Source organism: Quercus lobata, chromosome 8, assembly GCF_001633185.2.
Source record: "Quercus lobata isolate SW786 chromosome 8, ValleyOak3.0 Primary Assembly, whole genome shotgun sequence".
Lineage (NCBI taxonomy): Eukaryota > Viridiplantae > Streptophyta > Magnoliopsida > Fagales > Fagaceae > Quercus > Quercus lobata.
This window is the reverse complement of record NC_044911.1, coordinates 45,455,510-45,473,960: the sequence shown is the minus strand read 5'-3', so window position 1 is coordinate 45,473,960 and position 18,451 is coordinate 45,455,510. Positions and strand designations below refer to the sequence as shown.

Below are 18,451 nucleotides of genomic sequence, written 5' to 3'. Positions count from 1 at the left end.
GCAATGAAAGGGCACCCGGGAACAGGGAAGACAACCTTAGCTGAATCCATAGCCACAGCTCTGAAACTCCCTCTTCTTGACAAAGACGACGTTCGCGATTCCACTTCAACTCTTCAACACACTCTACCAGCCTCTTCCGCTTCCAAGCTCCTCAACGACCTCTCCTACGACGTCGTTTTCAGGATAGCCTCCACGCAGGTCCGCCTCGGCCTCAGCGTCATCATCGACTCTCCGCTGTCTCGCAGGGCCCACCTGGACCGGCTTGTCCACGTGGCGTCGTCAGCTGGGGCCCGCCTGTTGGTTGTGGAGTGCAAGCCGAAAGATGAAGGTGAGTGGAGGAGGAGGGTTGAGTGGCGAGGCGGCGGCGGCGATGGAGAGGCGGCGAGCTGGCACAAGCCTGCGACGTGGAGTGATATGGAGAGGCTGTTGGAAGGGTACGGTGGGAGTACGGAGTACGATTTTGGGGATGTTCCGAGGTTGGTGGTTGATACGACGGCGGATGTTCCGGTTGGGGACCTTGTTTCCAGGGTGGTGGAGTTCGTTGACTCTCACGCTGCAGGTGGCGGTGGAAGATTTGTAATATAGAAAAAAAAAGAAAAGAAAACGTACGTGTACGCCTCAGATGGAGACACGTGGTGAAGTTAACTTTTTTTTGGGGCTAAAAAAAGGAACTCCACCACGTGTCTCCATCTTATGTCTAGCTTGTGATTTTCTATTGTTCCTCTTAGTTCAAGTTATTTTATTTTTATTTATTTTTTTTTTTTTATGTGGTAGTTCAAGTTAAACTAATAAGATTAGAGTCCAAAAGTGATTGTTGTCTTAGGCCAATGTGCAGCCAACTTGACACTATGCCAAAACCAACCTGCTTTTATCTGGTCGGTTTTTAGCTATTTTATTTTTATTTATTTTTTTTTTTTTAAGCGAGTTGAGTTGAATTTGGGTAAATCATAAATTCACCTAACTTGATTCATCCATTTTTAATATATATTTAAAATGTAAATTATATAGTTTTGTTATTTACGCTTTTGCCCATTTCTTTGAATAAAAAATCAATCTTATTTGGTTTGATTGTTTGTGTTAGTTTGATGTACTACGTGTAGTTATTTGTGTTGGTTTGGCATGCTAATCAACTAGTTTATATTGATTTGGTGCTATGCTCAGGTTTGATTAATACATCAAACTAATATAAAATAAGATTATAAAATTGTTGTTATTTGTGTTGGTAATCTTATAAATCTATCGTTTTATTGCTCAAGTTTTTATTTTTATTTTTTTGAATGTACAAAATTTGTGGGTCCAACTCGATCTATGTGAGTTAGGTTTTTCTTAAACCAACAATAGTGGGTTGGATTGAAAAATCCTCTCAACCCGACTCATGCACACACATCCCTACTTGGCAAGGTTGTCAAAATCAGGATCCTACATAGGATCGTGGGAGGTAGGTAGGATCGTGGATCGTAAGATCCTATCTATTTTCAAATTTTAAGCAAAAAACCTATTGATAGTGACTTTGTATGTTATATAATCAATTAAAATATGAATCCATCCATTAAAAAAAATTTGCATGATAAAATGTAATTTGCACGCACTACATCGTTCTTATGTCATTCTAACGAAACAAAATATATTTAACTTTTGACATAATGTATCTAAAAAGTTCAGTGCATGTTTAATTAGTAAATAAGTACCAAAATATTATCTACACATATGAAAAATGTTTTCCAAATTCTAAGTTCCAAATCCAAAATAAGTTAGGCTAGTTAGCATATAAAAACTAACTAACTACAAATTTATAATATGTAATCCAAAAGAGAATTGAGAGGGCTGAGAGGTGCTGGGTTTTTGACAGAGGACTAAGGAGGTGTGGGATTGAGGTGCTGGAGCTGAATGTTTCTAAATATTTTAGGTTTTTTTTTTTATTTTAATTTTAATTTTAATTTTTAATTTTTTAAACGTTAAACTTAAGAAAGCTTAAAGGCAGTGATGGCTCACCATTGAGAGGGCTGAGAGGTGCTGGGTTTTTGACAGAGGACTGAGGAGGCGCGGGATAGAGGTGCTGGAGCTTAGTGTTTCTAAATATTTTAGGTTTTGGTTTTGAAGACATTAAACTTAAGTACTATAGGTTTTTTTGAGATTTTATGTTGACATAGGGGTAAATTTGGGACTTCAATTCATTATTGGGCTTTTGATAACCTGTTGGGCTTGTGGGTTTAGGTGAATTATCTTACCCAAATGAATCCCATTTAAAAAAAAAAAAATCAAGCCAAATGGTAGGATCGGTAGGATCCCATAGATCTTATGATCCTATGCAATCCTACACGATCCTACATACGATCCTATCAGTTTTGCAATCCTGCTACGATTTTAAACTTTTGGGTGAGGTGGTATCGTAAAATCATGCAATTTTACGATCCGGATCGCGATTTTGACAACCATGTTATTTGGGGTTGATGATAAAATTGATGCTATAGATTAAAATTCTATAATATTTGTAAATATTTCTTTATCAATGTACAATATCATTTCATGAATTTACACTAGTGAAAATGTTAACTAGCCTAGTTAATGATTCAATATAATTTCACTATTGATTTAATAGAAATTCTTTTTCCATATTATAAGATTGTATTAAACGTGGATTAAAGTTTTTATTTTTTTTTATATTGTTTTTTTTATATTTTTTTATTTTTTACTTATAATTTGATAGCTTGGTGTAGGGAAGATTGAACTCTAAATATTTTTATTAAAAGATAAAAGTTAAAGGATGTCCGACCATGGTTTAAAGTTCAATTCAACCGATTCTGTAAAAGAAATTTTTGCTATAAAAAGGGATTTGAATCTGCTAGATAAATCCATTTGAATCCATTCATGACCTAAATTTATATATAAAAAAAAAATCATTACAAAGTAAACATCATATTTTTAAATCCTATCCCATTTTTGCATTATCCTATAGAAAAAAAAAGACCCCATCAGATTATGAATTCCTGTAGCAAATAATAGATATTGCTACAGTTAAAATGCACCTTTCTAAAAAAAAAAAAAATTCAAATGTATTCTTGCATATTTTGTTCACTTGCCTTTCTCTCTCCACTTGACTGATTTGAGTTTTGCTTATAAACTATTTATTTTATATTATTTTAATGAGATGAGTTGTAAAATAAAGAATTGAATGTATGGTTTATTTTATTTTTTATAAGAGAATGTATGGTTTATTGTTAAAGTAACGGTATAATTATAAAATAAATAAAGTGGGGTTTAAGTGGTACAAAATGCATTTTCTTTCACACAAACCAATAGAAATGCTCTTGTTATAACAAAATTACATTTTACATGTGTAGTTGCACGATTTTCTTGGCCCAAATTCTATTGATCAGGCCTTGGTTCAAAGCGCAACTCACAATATATTATTTGTAGAGGATGGGTCAAAGAACTTGGCCTCAGTGAGCCTATTCGGTCTGATGCATGGACAGTATGGTTGCAGAAAATAAAGACACAAGAATGGATCTCTCACGTTTGATTCTATTTCTTTTTGTTTCTGATACAGTTTCTCGTCCCCCCTTTGAGGGATTCTACTACATTATATATAGTTCTCCTCCTCTCATCTCAACCTTACACTTGTTGATCATCTAAGCATCTACTTGAGCACCTGTCCCATCAGCCGCCCTCATCACTCTTTTTGTGAGTTGCAGAGGCCAAGGTGGTACTGTTCAGGGGTCCTTTCCTCATTAATGCGGCCAAGTGGGTGGTTGTGGCGCATTTAATGTGGTGGTAGCTTCCCGTGAGATATTTTGGATTTTATTCATTTTATATGTTGGGAGGGTGAACTGAGTTGGCTGGGAAGAGTTCCTCGTCGGGATTTCTGACGTCCGAGGAGGAGTTACTCCTCGGATAGGTTACCCTGCCGTTATTGGGATTGAATAATGCTTCATATGTGGTTTCTCTTCGGACATGACGCTCCTCGGACGGGCTTGAATTTGGAATAGCCCATTATTTCTGAGCCGGGCCCCACAACATGTATAGCGTGACTTTCCATAGTAACAAAATTACATTATACATGCAACTTTTCTAGTAACCCAGCAGGATATAACTCCCACCTCAAAAAAAGAAAAAAGAAGAAGAAGCAGGATATAACTCACATTAGCGTCCATGTAATATTGTAATGCAATTCAGAATTAAAAAAAAAAGAAAAAAAAGAATTTGAACCTGTTTACATCCAATATGTAGAAAATTAGAATTTGTACCTGTTTACGTCCAAGTGACAAACTACATAAACGTGTATGGGTTTTTCATATCGCTAGAACTGAGTTGGGCTTGGGCTTGATACCCGAGTATCGCTCTATGTAATCCAGATTTTATCATTTAGAAAAAAAAGAAAAGAAAAGAAAAAGATGTTCATATATTTTACCGATTGAAACTGATATGATTTTATATGGCTGTCAGGCTGTGCTGTCTGTGCATATTGTTTAAAAAAAAAAAAAAATGTTCTCAATATAAGCTCCGTTGGTCCACATCAAAAAAATAATGCCTTTTATTGTGTGCTTTATGTTGTATTTTTATATTTGGATATTTAATCAAGGAAAATGCTAGATATATATATATATATATATATATATATTTTAAAATTATTGGTAAGCGAAAAAAAATTGATATAATTACTGTTTGTAGATATGAGAGAAAATTTATAGTACTAACATGGAATAGGAATGATCCAAAACAAGGTAGTTTTACAAAACTCTGTCATTTAAGCCTATGTAACACATAGCTACTGATATAATAGATAAAGATGGAATGATAATATGGACTCATTTAGGACTAAAATGAAAAATTTTAAAATTAATAGACCAAAATGAAAGCATTCCCAAATGTAAATGGGCATAAGTGTAATTTACTCTTTTGAGAACTTCTTTTATTATACCATAAGGTCCATACTTTTATTTTTATTAAAAGCTCTTTTAAAAGAGGAGGTGTACCATGCATCTGGTGCATGTATCCCTCCTCTCACATGAGAGTGGACCTGTATGAGATCTATCTCAGTATAAACAAGAGGAAGCATACACTAAATACAGAATGTATTTTCTTCTCTCAAAAACAAAATTATCTCTTGCACACGTGTGCAATGAGTGAGTCCCTTCATAGTATGTGAGCCTTGAAAGGTACTTGCGACATATAACATACATATGAGATATCAATCTAACACAAACATCTCAGTCAACTCAACTATTTAGTATTAAAAAAAAAATGGTATAGAGCCAAAAAGAAAAAGAAAAAAAAAGAAAAAAGAAAAGCCCTTAATTAACCAAGCTCATAGAGCATATACAGATAAATTAGAATCATATCAGTAGCTAGGCCCCCTCCCAACTAAACAGCCAGAAAGAAAGAAAATAAATATGTACGTAAAGACTCAACTGTGGCCAGATTGGCAGTAGATACCAAAACCTACAAACAAGTTAACTCCTTAACTCTTATCCACAACACAATAATGACACCACTTTCCATGAAGTAACCCTTTTTTTTTTTTTCCCTCCTTGTTTAGAGTTCAAGGCAAACAGAATAATATACATATTTTCTTTTTCCTTTTTTAACTTTCTTTCTTTTAATTTCATTTTTACGTTGTTTCCACGTCCCTACTCGTACTTGTTGGTCAACCTTATTCTTTGGTCATTGTGCTTCACAGTTTAATCTCCTCCAGTAAGCTTCCGAAACACTTCCTCAAAATCTCTCTCTCTTCTCTCTCTGTCTCTGTCTCTGTCTCTGTCTATCTTCTGCAAAATTCTATTTCAGACTTCAGAGCCCATAAATACTCTCCAACTTGGCCGCCTACTGTTCCCCCCCGACCGTCCATCAAATTCGATTAACTGTTCACTGCATCTGAAGCTATAGCTGCTTCCCCTGCTGGGTCAACTTCAAGGTCTTCATATGTGTTTATATAAGATCTTTTTACTCAACTTTGCTGCAGATTCTTCATCTTATGCTTCTTCTTCATTTTTGTATTTATTGAAGTCAAGTCAAGGGCTGTCTTTGTGTTCTAGTGTTGATTTATAAGTCTCTTTGAACCTTTTATCAAGGTGTTAGTAGTTCATATTTGGTTCTTGCTTGTTAACCATGATTAGATTTATGAATCAATCATGGGTGTCTTTGTTTTTGGAATAATAATTACTTAAATCTACGGATAGTTATGCTTGTTTCATTAAAAAAAAAGGATTGGTGATTTTCAGCAAATGGGTATTGCTTAGAAATTAAGTTCAAGCTCTGGATTTTCATATATTTTTTTTCGGGTTTTTTTTATCTGTTTTAAGCATGGTTTTGGGATTTTAAAGTGTTTTCCTCAATTGGGTCACCTTAATTAGTTGTATTATTCATTTGTAGAATTTTGGAGTTACTATATTAGGTTTAGCTGATGATTCCCTTAAGCCTTGTTAGGCCCAAGTAGGATCCCCTAGATTTTAAGCCATGGATAATGGGAATGAAATGTCTTCGTCCTTGACTATTGCTTCGTCATCTTATCTATCAAATGGGTCTAGTAGTCAAAATTTATCTGCAGCTGCCACTGGCTGCTCCAATCTTGACAATTTGAGTCTAAACAAGCTCAGCGCCAATCTCGAGAAGTTATTAATTGATTCTGAGTATGAGTATAGCGATGCAGAGATTGTTGTTGAGGACATCCCTGTGGGTGTCCATCGGTCTATATTGGCTGCAAGGAGTCAATTTTTTCACCAGCTTTTCAAGAGGGGAAATGGTGGTGAGGTGAAGGAAGGCAAGCCAAGGTATTCCATGTCTGATTTAGTGCCTTATGGTAGAGTTGGATATGAAGCATTTAATGTCTTCTTGTCTTATTTGTACACTGGGAAGCTTAAGCCATCGCCACCAGAAGTATCAACTTGTGTTGATGATGATTGTGCACATGATGCATGCCGCCCTGCTATTAATTATGCTTTGGAATTGATGTATGCTTCTGCCACTTTTCAGATGAAAGAGCTCGTTCTGGTTGTTCAGGTGAGTCGGACATACTTCCATTAATTTGTGGTTAAAAACTCTTTATCTGTCTTGTTCAAGATATTATGCTATTCATTCTATTCTTGTCTCAAGAATGTGAGCTTATCTTAAAAACTTGTTTTACTAAATGGCTTCAATTGGATATGAATGAAAACAAATTTCGGAACACTTGTTAATCATATCTAAGTCAAATGATATAACTTGGGTTCCATAACATGTGAGAAGTATTGATATATTCAATGAAACTCAAAATGACCATTAGTGGCTTGAGTGATGCATATTACAAATTTTATTATATAAACCTTTCAAACTAACATGCCACAAATCACAAAAAAATAATTTACATTTCTATGTATTGTGTTGATAAAGTGATATTGATCGCATTCATTGCCATGTCAGTCTATAGATCTTTTGTGGTAAAAAATTGATAGTAGTTTTAGCAAGTAGAGTTACTTAGTAGTTCATTGAAAAGGCATACAGCCATCTCCTCAACTTCATTCTGACTCAATACTAAATGTACGCATGCTTGCAGCGCCGTCTCCTCAACTTTGTTGATAAGGCTCTTGCGGAAGATGTTATTCCAATTCTTGTGGCTGCCTTCCACTGCCAACTGAACCAGCTCCTCTCTCACTGTATCCATAGAGTAGAAAGATCAGATCTTGACAATATATCTCTTGAAAAAGAACTTCCTTGTGAAGTTTCAAAAGAAATCATATCACTCCGTCTCAAATCTCAGCAGGAGGCCGAACTTATTGTACCAGAAGTAGTAATGGACCCCTTACATGAAAAGAGAATTAGGAGAATTCACAAGGCATTGGACTCTGATGATGTTGAATTAGTGAAGATGCTACTGAGTGAATCTAATATCACTTTAGATCAAGCTTATGCCCTTCACTATGCTGCTGCATACTGTGATCCTAAGATTGTTAAGGAGGTGCTCAACTTAGACTTGGCTGATCTCAACTGTAGAAATGGTCGAGGATATACCATACTTCATGTGGCTGCAAGGCGTAAGGAGCCATCAATTCTAGTGGCATTGCTGCACAAGGGAGCCTCTGCATCAGAAAGTACATGGGATGGACAAACTGCTGTTGCAATATGTAGGAGGTTAACTAGGCCAAAGGATTACAATGAGAAGACAAATCAGGGGCAAGAATCTAACAAAGACAAGTTATGCATAGATGTCCTTGAGAGAGAAATGCGAGGAAGTTCAAAATCTGTAAACATGGCAATCTCATCACAGGTGATAGCTGATGATTTGAACATGAAGCTTCACTACTATGAAAACAGAGGTGACAATTCGTTACTTCTCTCATTTCTCTCAGTTATCTACTTGCTTAATTTTGATCAGAATAATTGATTGAGATTTTATTTAGGAATAATTAATGCAATATGATAGTTCCTTTTCCGTATATTTTTAAATAAAATCTTACAGTGGACTCTTTCCTAGATAAGTAGCCAGTTCTCCTTACTTAGCATCATTAAAAGAAGAAGAAGAAGCTATTTATCCTTTTTCAAATTTATTGCTGAAAATCTCTTATTAACTTGCATATGTAAACCTTTTTTTTTCAAAAAAAAAAATAAACATAATTTTTTTTCCAAATAAATAGTTTGTTCAGTGTATAAGTGAACAAATTTAGTGTGTATATATATATATATATATAGACATACATGCTACACTATGTCTGTGGGATCATGGTTAAAAATCATATTTAAATAAAATAAAATATTCCTATTATACTATTGAAATCGAAAAGCATAATAGAGTGCAAATAAAATAAAAATAATAATTTAAGTTACATGGTGAAACGCATCATGTAAGGCCAAATTTTTATCAAAATACAAAATTTATAATAGATTATAATTTATTTGAACGATTTAAAATAAAAAGTTAAACTTGTTTTAATTTTCATAAAATTTTGGGTAATAGAGTTCCAATGGAAGTAATATTTGAAATTTCTTGAAACTTCAGCAATAAAGTTTCACACATATTAAAATTTTTTAATAATTACTTTTAGTAAGTAACATGGTGGAAGCACGTTATAAAACATGTAATGCTAACATTGAGTTATACATACATGGCTTAAGCACATCTTTTAAGAACAAAAATTGTAATAAATGATTAAGATAGTTTATAATAAATATCAATGTTCTTTTGATTTTTTTTTTTTTATATAATATATTGGTAATAATTTTTTTTTCTCTCTTTAATTTCTTCTTTATTAACTAGATTCTTACAGCTCATCTTTAATAGACTTTACGCAATTCGAGTCTCTTGTTTTTCTTTTCCTTTGAGCACCTAGTTCTTGGATTTCTTCGTCCACTATCCCTTCTTTCCCATCTTCTAATACAAATACCTAGTATCACCAAGCTATATAAAAAACTTAAGTACAATACCTTAGGTGCTATTTCTTAAGTTTCCCACTTAAGATTGAGCCATGTGACTTAACTAAAAAATGCACTTTAATCCCATGAGAAAAAATCCACATAGCAGAATCTTAAGAGGGGAACATAAGGAACAGCACCTAAGTACTGTACCTAAGTTTTGCCCATGTTGAATAATGGTTATGCTCTCTCTCTCTCTCTCTCTCTCTCTCATGATATCATCTTACGATATTTATAACGTCTACTATCAACTTTTCGAGTAAAGATGAAACATATATGACTAACATTTGGCCCAATTTTTAGAAGGTAATTAAGTGTGAATCCCACTTCTTGAACCAAGTGTTTGTCAAAATCATATCATACGTAGTTGCGAGTCTAAAATAACATCTCCTAGCTCATTCCTCCATACCGATCTACATGAGCTCCTTCATATCCCCCACTCTCCTTTCCAACATGATCATTCAAGTATCATCCAATAAAAATCATTTTCTCATTGGTAGCCATTATATCAATTTATCAATGTTCTTCCAAAACTTTTGCTAAGTGAATTCTTCTAACCTATTTGAGGAGCGTACACACTATGTTACTTATGTCCTCTCTTAAAATAAGTTTTATTAATATAGATGTATCCCATATACTCCTAATTAATCTCAACAACTTATTTAAGAACTTTATTTCCCTACCCCTGTTTTTTTTTTTTTTTTTTTTTTGGTCTTTTCCTATATATCATAATTTATATATTGTATGTTCATGGAGCACCCATATCCATTTGTCAAAACATTGGGTCCAATGTAGTATGTCACTAATAGGAGTCTTTGTGAATGTTCCATTCATGATGAAGTACTAAGTTTTTACATTGGCCAACAACCTACCTTTTATGTCTGAAAGAGCATATACATTTTGCATTGAACATTCGGTGCACATCACTCTCTTTAATGGTTTCTTCTATATGGAGTGAAGTACTTAACTTCACCAAAATTGTCATGGTTGGACTTGGAGTAGACATCTTAAGTCCATAGCGAAGTTAGATAAATGACCTTGGTTTTTTAGATGCACTTTAATTTTAGGATGAGTTAGTATAGGAGTTAAACACACATGAAGCAAACGAGAGAAGTTTATGGAGTGAATGCATACGAGAATTTATTAAGGACAAAGTTATGGTTACTTGTGGAGTATATATACCCCATGCATCCATCCATTTGAAACCAAGAGTGAGGAAGATAAATAAGAATACAAAAGAGTTCTCTTCCCCTTTCCTCTCCATTATATCTTCCTTTGAGAATGAGTCTCTTCCATTGTGAGTGGTATGTGAGTTTGAGTGTGTGGGCTCACCAAATTTCAACAAGATAGAATCAAAGCCAATGGGTTTATGATGAGAATGAGATTGACAACGCGATGGTGTCAATTCAATTTCCTTTGGTTTAACAAAGAAAATTTTAATAATTGAAGTATCCGAATGAAGGCATTACTTGAATCCTAAGATACATGGGAAATACTAGAGAAAGGTCATGTGGAGTGATAAGATGAAGTATGTTTGACTCTAAATCAAAAGGAAGTTGAGCAAAAGGCTCGAAGAAAAATAAACAAGCTCTTACATTGATCTATCAAGGTTTAGAAGAATCAATGTTCGAGAAAGAAGTTGCTAATGCAACTTCATCCAAGCAAGTGTGAGATCACTGAGATATTCTTCAAAATTCTCTAAAAGGAGTTGATAAGATGAAGAAAGTTTGCGTTCGAACATTGAGAGACTAGTTTGAAACCTTACACATGAAAGAATTCAAATAAGTTTTGGATTATTTTTAAGGTGTTGGCCATTGTGAATCAATTAAAAAGATATGGTGATAACTTGAATGATGCCCATGTGGTAGAGGAAATCCTCTAGTCCTTAGCTTGAAGTTTGACTATATAGTTGTGGAAATTGAATATAAATATTTGGAGCCAACGGCCATTAACCAGCCCATGAGATCTTTACAAGCCCATGAAAAAAGGCACAACAAGAAAAAAGTATGAGATTTTGTAGGAAATGTTAGTCTAAGCCCATCTTGAATGAGAAAAGGAGGATATGAGAAAAGCTAAAGAGGCTAAGGACATAGAGGTGGTTGTGGAAGAGAATACGGAGGAAGGAATGGTGTAGCTCTTATAGTGATGAAGAGAAAATTCCAAATTGACAAATAGCAAGAGAGTGCAAAAGGGGAAGTTTCTCTAGATCATATAGAATAAGGTATGACAAAGCTAATGTTAAATATTATACTTGTCAAATATTGGCCATTATGCTTCCGAATGTTGAAATGCCATAAACAATAATGTTGAAATGCCATAAACAATATTGAGGAAAAAACCAATTTTGTTGAAGATAAAAATGAAGATGTAGAGTTGATTTTGTTGTTGGCACACAAAAGAAAAGACAAATAAGAGAAGCACGTGTGCTATCTTGATACTGGCACTAGCAACCACATGTATGAGAATAAAAAGATGTTTTTGGAGGTTGATGAATCAGTGATTGTCAATGTTACTCTCGGTAACTCATCCAAAATTTCGGTGAAATGAAAAGGTAAAATTGTTATTCATTTGAAGAATGGAGTCACTGGTTTATCTTTTATGTTTATAACGTGCCAAGCATGAAAAATATTACATTAAGATTAAGACAACTCCTTGAAAAAGATTGACATTCACTTGAAAAATCGTAGTTGCCTAATAAGAGGCCATCAAAATAATTTGATAGCTAAGCCGCCAGTAACAAGAAATAGAATGTTCTTGTTAAACATTCATATTGATGTAGCTAAATGATTAAAGGCTTGCTTTAAAATTTCTCTTGGCTTTGGCACTTGGGATTGGGGCATATGAATTGGTGGACTACGTGATGTTTTAAATGTAGTTATATTTATGAGATGACTTAGTTGGATTTAGACATACATGAAGTAAAATTGTGGGAAGTTTATGGAGTGAATGCTTGTGGGAGTTTGTAGATGTTATGTAATAAGTACAATGGAAGTTATGGTTGCTTGTGGAGTATATATACTCCATGCATCCGTCCATTTGAAGCCAAGAGCGAAAAGAGAAATAAGAATAAAAATGAGTTCTCTTCGTCTTCCTTGTCCATTCTAACTTCCTTTGAGAGTGTGAATCTATATCATGAGTGGTGTGTGAGTTTTAGTGTGTATAGGCACACCAACTTCCAACAAGAGAATCCCAACCAATGGAACAAATCCTTCAACTTGTTCATACACCAATCTACCTCATTCTGTATGTTTTTTTGAATCCAAATGCTAAGTTTCTTGGAGGGAAACAAAGGACATACTCTTTAAGGTATTGAAATAAGAAAAACATTGAATTCTTGAAGGAATTAACGAATAAAGGCTTTTTGTTTTTTTTTTTTGTTTACAACTGGGGAGGGGAGATTGAAACCTTGGTTCTTTTAAGAATGATAGTATCATTAAAACACAAGACTCTTGAGAAATCAAAAGCATTATTATTGTTAAAAAAAAAAAATCAAAATCAATATTATCTAGTTAATGTTAGGGTCATATTTTCTATGTAATTGGCTAATCTTTCGACAAAACGCACTTTACTTGTAAATTTGGTAGATCTAAGTTGGGTTTGATACATATCAAGTGGTTGTATTAAAGACATGAAAATTGATCCAAGAAACAAGTGAAGAAGAGCTATTTTACTGAAGCTCGACAAATAGCTCGACATATGGCATCTGTCGAGATTTATTGGGTAAGCTCGACACCAGCTTAACACTAGCTCGATTTATCGAGCTTTACGAATTTAGAAATTCCAAATCTGAATTTTGGTCCATGCTAATGTATTTGTTTAGGGTTTTTTCTCTCACAACCCTAGACATATATAAGATTTATTTTAAGAGCTGATACACACGGATATAGTGACCAAGAGCTTAATTTTCTCTTTGAGAAGCTAATGCATTTGTACTGGGATCCGTGCAAAGGAGTTATTCACAGATTGAAGATTTGTGCATCAAAGGAAAGAAGACTACTACAAAATCAAGTCTAATTGGGTATTGGAGCGAAAGTTCAACTGTAGGTTGGTATTTTGGGATAGGTTAAGGTAATGGTAAGATTTCTCATACTTGTAACCACTTGATTATTAATTAGTGAATTCTTGGGAGTGGTGATCTTAAATTCACCCGCTGGGGTTTTTGTCTTACTGAAGCTCGACAAATAGCTCGACATATGGCATCTATCGAGATTTACTGGGTAAGCTCGACACCAGCTTAACACTAGCTCGATTTATCGAGCTTTACGAATTTAGAAATTCCAAATCTGAATTTTGGTCCATGCTAATGTATTTGTTTAAGGTTTTTTCTCTCACAACCCTAGACATATATAAGATTTATTTTAAGAGCTGATACACACGGATATAGTGACCAAGAGCTTAATTTTCTCTTTGAGAAGCTAATGCATTTGTACTGGGATCCGTGCAAAGGAGTTATTCACAGATTGAAGATTTGTGCATCAAAGGAAAGAAGGCTACTACAAAATCAAGTCTAATTGGGTATTGAAGCGAAAGTTCAACTGTAGGTTGGTATTTTGGGATAGGTTAAGGTAATGGTAAGATTTCTCATACTTGTAACCATTTGATTATTAATTAGTGAATTCTTGGGAGTGGTGATCTTAAATTCACCCGCTGGGGTTTTTGTCTTACGAAAGGTTTTCCCCATTTGTCAATAAATCACCGTGTCAATTTAATTTCCGCTGGATTTAGTTTATTTGGTGATCTGTTGATGCCTCCATGATTTGCATGTAATTTGACCAAATTAATCAACTTGGATAATTGAATTAATTAACCGGAGTTAAGCTATCTTAACCCAACAGTTATGAATAGCCGCTTTATATTGATACTATCCAATGTGGGACTTTCTTATTACTTAACTAAACACATTTCACATGTTAATATTCTCGCAATTTACTAATTGAATATTACTCAAGCCCTCCCTATTATTTGTGATAATATTTTCCAGAATAAATGAATTTTTTGAATCTTTAGTTCCTACCTTATGATAAAGTGCTAAAAAGTTTTTTTAATATGTTGCAGTGGCATTTGCACGGCTGTTGTTTCCTGCTGAAGCCAGGGTAGCTATGGAGATTGCAGATGCAAGTTCGACCTCACCGTACACAGGCCTTTCAGCTTCAAAAGGCTCAAAAGGCTCCAGTGGGAACTTAAGGGAGGTTGATTTGAATGAAACACCCTCTGTACGAGCCAAAAGACTCCAATCAAGACTGCATGTTCTCCTTAAAACAGGTATTTTCAATTTTATGCAGACTGCATAAGTAAGTGACTTGTTATTCCCAATGTTTTCAAAATCGAATGTTAAAACAACAGAAAATTAGAAGAGTTTTGAGTTTTTAAAGTCAGATCGAGGATCAACTGTAGGTTGGACAGAAATGACATTACTAAATAATTAAAAATAACTAAGTGAGTTTGGATAGCACTGAAAGTGGTTCTCAGCTGCGTTTGGCCTTTTTTTGGAGGTCCCATGGCATTGTTCATGGGACCACCAAACTTAGCAAAATGCGCATATCCATGCATTTTTGGGTCTCACAGCACTATTCATACCTTTAAAAATTATTTTACTACTGTGTTTTTAGTAATAAGTTTTCAGTTTTCAACATATAAATGGTGTCTACACATACCCTAATTAAAGAATATGCAAATTCTATATTGAAAAAACAAGAGGAAAGATTAAAAAAGAGTGTTGCATGTTTCATATTCAAAGAACAAATGAAGATCCTCTATTTCTTCATCTATAAATAAGGGAGAGGTTTTGACAAGAAATGTTGTAAGTCCCGAGTTGAAAAAATAAAGAAAATTGTTATATGAGTTCCTCTATAAGTGTAACATGTAATAAGCCTAAAATTTCTACTGAAGCAATTTTAAAGAAAAAAACCGGATCAGACTATATACTTAAAGATTCAAATTTATAGGCGTCTTAGAATTGTAGAAAGTGGCCAATGACTTTGTAATTCAATTGGTTGGCACCTTTTAGTGTTTCCAACCGAGACATCTAGGGTTTAAATCCCTCGTTTCCATTATTGAATAAATAAAAATAAAAAGGTTAACTAGCTTTGTTGCTAGAAAAATACAAAAATGTAGCAAATACTTTTGAGCTAAGTCCTCATTAAGCCTATAGAAATCTACTTTTTTTTCCCTTGCTAGATGATAAAGAGTTGTAATTTAAAAAAATTTAGTTGTCATTTTTCTCATATATATCTGAAATATTTATTTTCTGCCCATTCCTTCCCTTTAAATTAAAGTGTATGCTTTTTCTGATTCTATGGTTTATAGTTCTTGTTTTCTTTTTGGTTGAGTGATTCTATGAGTTAAAATTAAAGGAGCAATAGAAAAATCTAGAAAGAATAGTAGTGATTGGAAGCAGTGAAAAAGAGAAAGAACACAAAGGAAAATTTACGTGGTCTGACATTTGATTGTCTGTGTCTCAATGTAAAGCCCTAGTGACTACATCTTTGATATATAATGAAGTGTGTTGTATAATGAATCTGTAGGGTATATATAAAGACTATATGAGTTAGGTTTAGATGTATATGAACTTATTACATAATTGGGCCTCTTGGACCAATACATAAAATGATGTGAACTGATTATATATCTTTAACACTATGGTTTATGGTTTTGAATGTAAAAGCATAGTTGCTGAGAAAACATTATTGAAAAATGAAAACATGGACATTTATAATCACAGGTTCAATTGAAGTCGCCGCTTTGTTTCTGATTTATAGTTGTAAATTCTAAATGGCTTCTTGGGAATCAAATATATCATCTAAATAGGAAAAAAGAAGAAGAAAAGAGAAAATATTAGAAACTTTCCATTATCATCTAGGAAGGAAATGCAATATACGAGTTAGCACTCTAGCTGTCAAACTAACAGGGTGAAGTAACGGAGTCAAGTTCTAAAAAGCTCACAGTCAAAAGAGTCTTTAAGCAATTATGTTAAAGATATTAGGATCCAAGAAGTCCAAGTCTATTATAATCACAGGCTCACAGGTTCGGTTGAAGTTGCCGCTTCGTTTCTGATTTATAGTTGTAAATTCTAAACCTCTTCTTGGGGATCAAACATGTCATCTAAATAGGAAAAAGAAAAGAAAAGAAAAGAATGAAAATATGAGAAACTTTCCATAATCGTCTAGGAAGGAAATACAATATACGAGTTAGCACTCTAGCTGTCAAACTAACAGGGTGAAGTAATGGAGTCCAGTTCTAAAAAGCTCACAGTTAAAAGAGTCTTTAAAAAATCATGTTAAAGATATTAGGATCCAAGAAGTCCAAGTTTATTATAGACCCTCGTACTTATGGGACAAGAAAAGTAATTGTAGTCTCCTAATTCTACATGTACTTATGCATATTATAGGTCCAAGAGTATTAAAGATATTATGGTCCAAGACACCTAAGTCTATTATAAATCAACTTGTGAGACCGGAAAAGTAATCTTCGTCCTACGTACTTGGAGAGTTGGACCTTTTGTGCCATAATAATTTTTACCAATCAAATGCAACTTGTACTAGTTACCCCATGTTTTCATTAAATGATCATTCTCTTTGAGCTTACTAATTGAATTGATGTAAATGGCAGTGGAGACGGGCCGTCGCTACTTTCCCAATTGCTCAGAAAGGCTAGACAAGTTCTTGGAGGACGATGATATGCCTGATGCTTTCTTCCTTGACAAAGGGACTCCTGAAGAGCAGAAAATGAAGAAGATGCGTTTCATGGAACTTAAAGATGATGTGCAGAAGGCATTTTACAAGGACATTGCTGAGAGTCGTTCAGGTTTGTCATCATCTTCTTCATCCTCATCTTCTCCAAAGAAGGAGGGAGCTAATCATAAGGTTAGGAGGAAATGAAGTTTTATGTAAATTGTATTATTCTTGTAACCCATAAAGAGTTTACTAAATTTTTATTCTCATAGATCATATTCTTACAGAGCCTTGGTTCTGTTCTTTATTGTAATAATATAAGGACAGGAAACCTACTCTGTTCAATAGGAGTGTTTTTTTTTTTTTTTTTAATAGGATCTCTATAGGAGTACTTATTAAGCTATGTGGCTTGTGAAATCATATAAAATAAAATAGAAATGCTGCGAAAATACGTGCCTGTCATTTTCTTTAAGTTCATGATTTCGGTGCCAATAGTCTAATAAACAGAGAAATCAGAATTCCCTTGGGAAATGGCTTGAATAACCTCGGCAGAATCAGCTTCAAAGATCACCTTCCTGGGTCCGATTTCTATGGCAAACTGAACAGCCCTTCGACAAGCCAGAGCATCCAACTCAGCCACAGATGAAGAAAGCGGGACTGGCATGGTCAGAGCTCCAATAGCATTGCCACCGCAATCTCGAATAATTACCCCAATGCCAGCCGAGTTAGTAGTCTTGAACACCGCCGCATCAAATTTAGTTTTATAAATATTTGCAGCAGGAGGCTGCTACTGGGGAATTGGAGCAGAGGCTATAGGCTGCACAGGTTGGCCGAATTTGAGAGCATTGCGTGTACTCCAAAGGCACCAGGCCGCCATGACAAATATCTCCTTTCTGTAATATAAATTATTATGCCCTGAAGTGACGGGACTAAAACGAGTTTTGCTTACTTAATTCCGCTCTACCTATGAAAATTTTTTACCATCTTGAAGAGGTGATGAGGGATGGGATTGAAATTGAATTTTACTTAATTATCTCTCTTCCACTATTTAATTTGGCCTCTTCGGCTTGTTATTTTCTTAAAGAAGTTTCCTTTTAACCAAAAAAAAAAAAAAAAAGAGTTTACTTCTCTTTCCCAAATCCGAATGTAAGTGCTTGTTTATATATATAAAATCTCCTTTATAGGTATCCCAGTTATAGTTTTTTTATACATATTCTAGTACAATCCCTAAACCTCTCTCTCTCTCTCTCTCTCAATTGTTCCTCATTTTTTTTTTTTTTTTCATCTCTAATTTATTAATGTCGAAGCCACCTCATTAAAGATGAAAAAATATCTCCAATCCACCTTGCCCCTGATCTGCCCAATTTTCACTCCACAAGAGGTTTTTTTTTTTGGTCTCG

General features: G+C 34.3%; 1 protein-coding gene across 1 annotated transcript; it reads left to right on the top strand.

The window, feature by feature from the left end:
• Window positions 1-5,594: 5,594 nt before the first annotated feature.
• LOC115955069 (BTB/POZ domain and ankyrin repeat-containing protein NPR1-like) lies at window positions 5,595-17,490 on the top strand. Its single transcript, XM_031073109.1, has 4 exons — window positions 5,595-6,996; window positions 7,529-8,288; window positions 14,437-14,643; window positions 16,990-17,490. The coding sequence occupies exons 1-4, from the start codon at window positions 6,454-6,456 to the stop codon at window positions 17,256-17,258; spliced, it is 1,779 nt and encodes a 592-aa protein (XP_030928969.1). The 5' UTR covers window positions 5,595-6,453; the 3' UTR covers window positions 17,259-17,490.
• The last annotated feature ends 961 nt before the right edge of the window (window positions 17,491-18,451 follow it).

Excerpts from the sequence above, each read along its gene's own strand:
- LOC115955069 (XM_031073109.1), top strand. The coding sequence starts at position 6,454 with ATGGATAATGGGAATGAAATGTCTTCGTCCTTGACTATTGCTTCGTCA. Across the intron at positions 8,289-14,436 it reads TCACTACTATGAAAACAGAG|TGGCATTTGCACGGCTGTTG; the intron begins GTGACAATTCGT and ends AATATGTTGCAG. Across the intron at positions 14,644-16,989 it reads GCATGTTCTCCTTAAAACAG|TGGAGACGGGCCGTCGCTAC; the intron begins GTATTTTCAATT and ends TGTAAATGGCAG.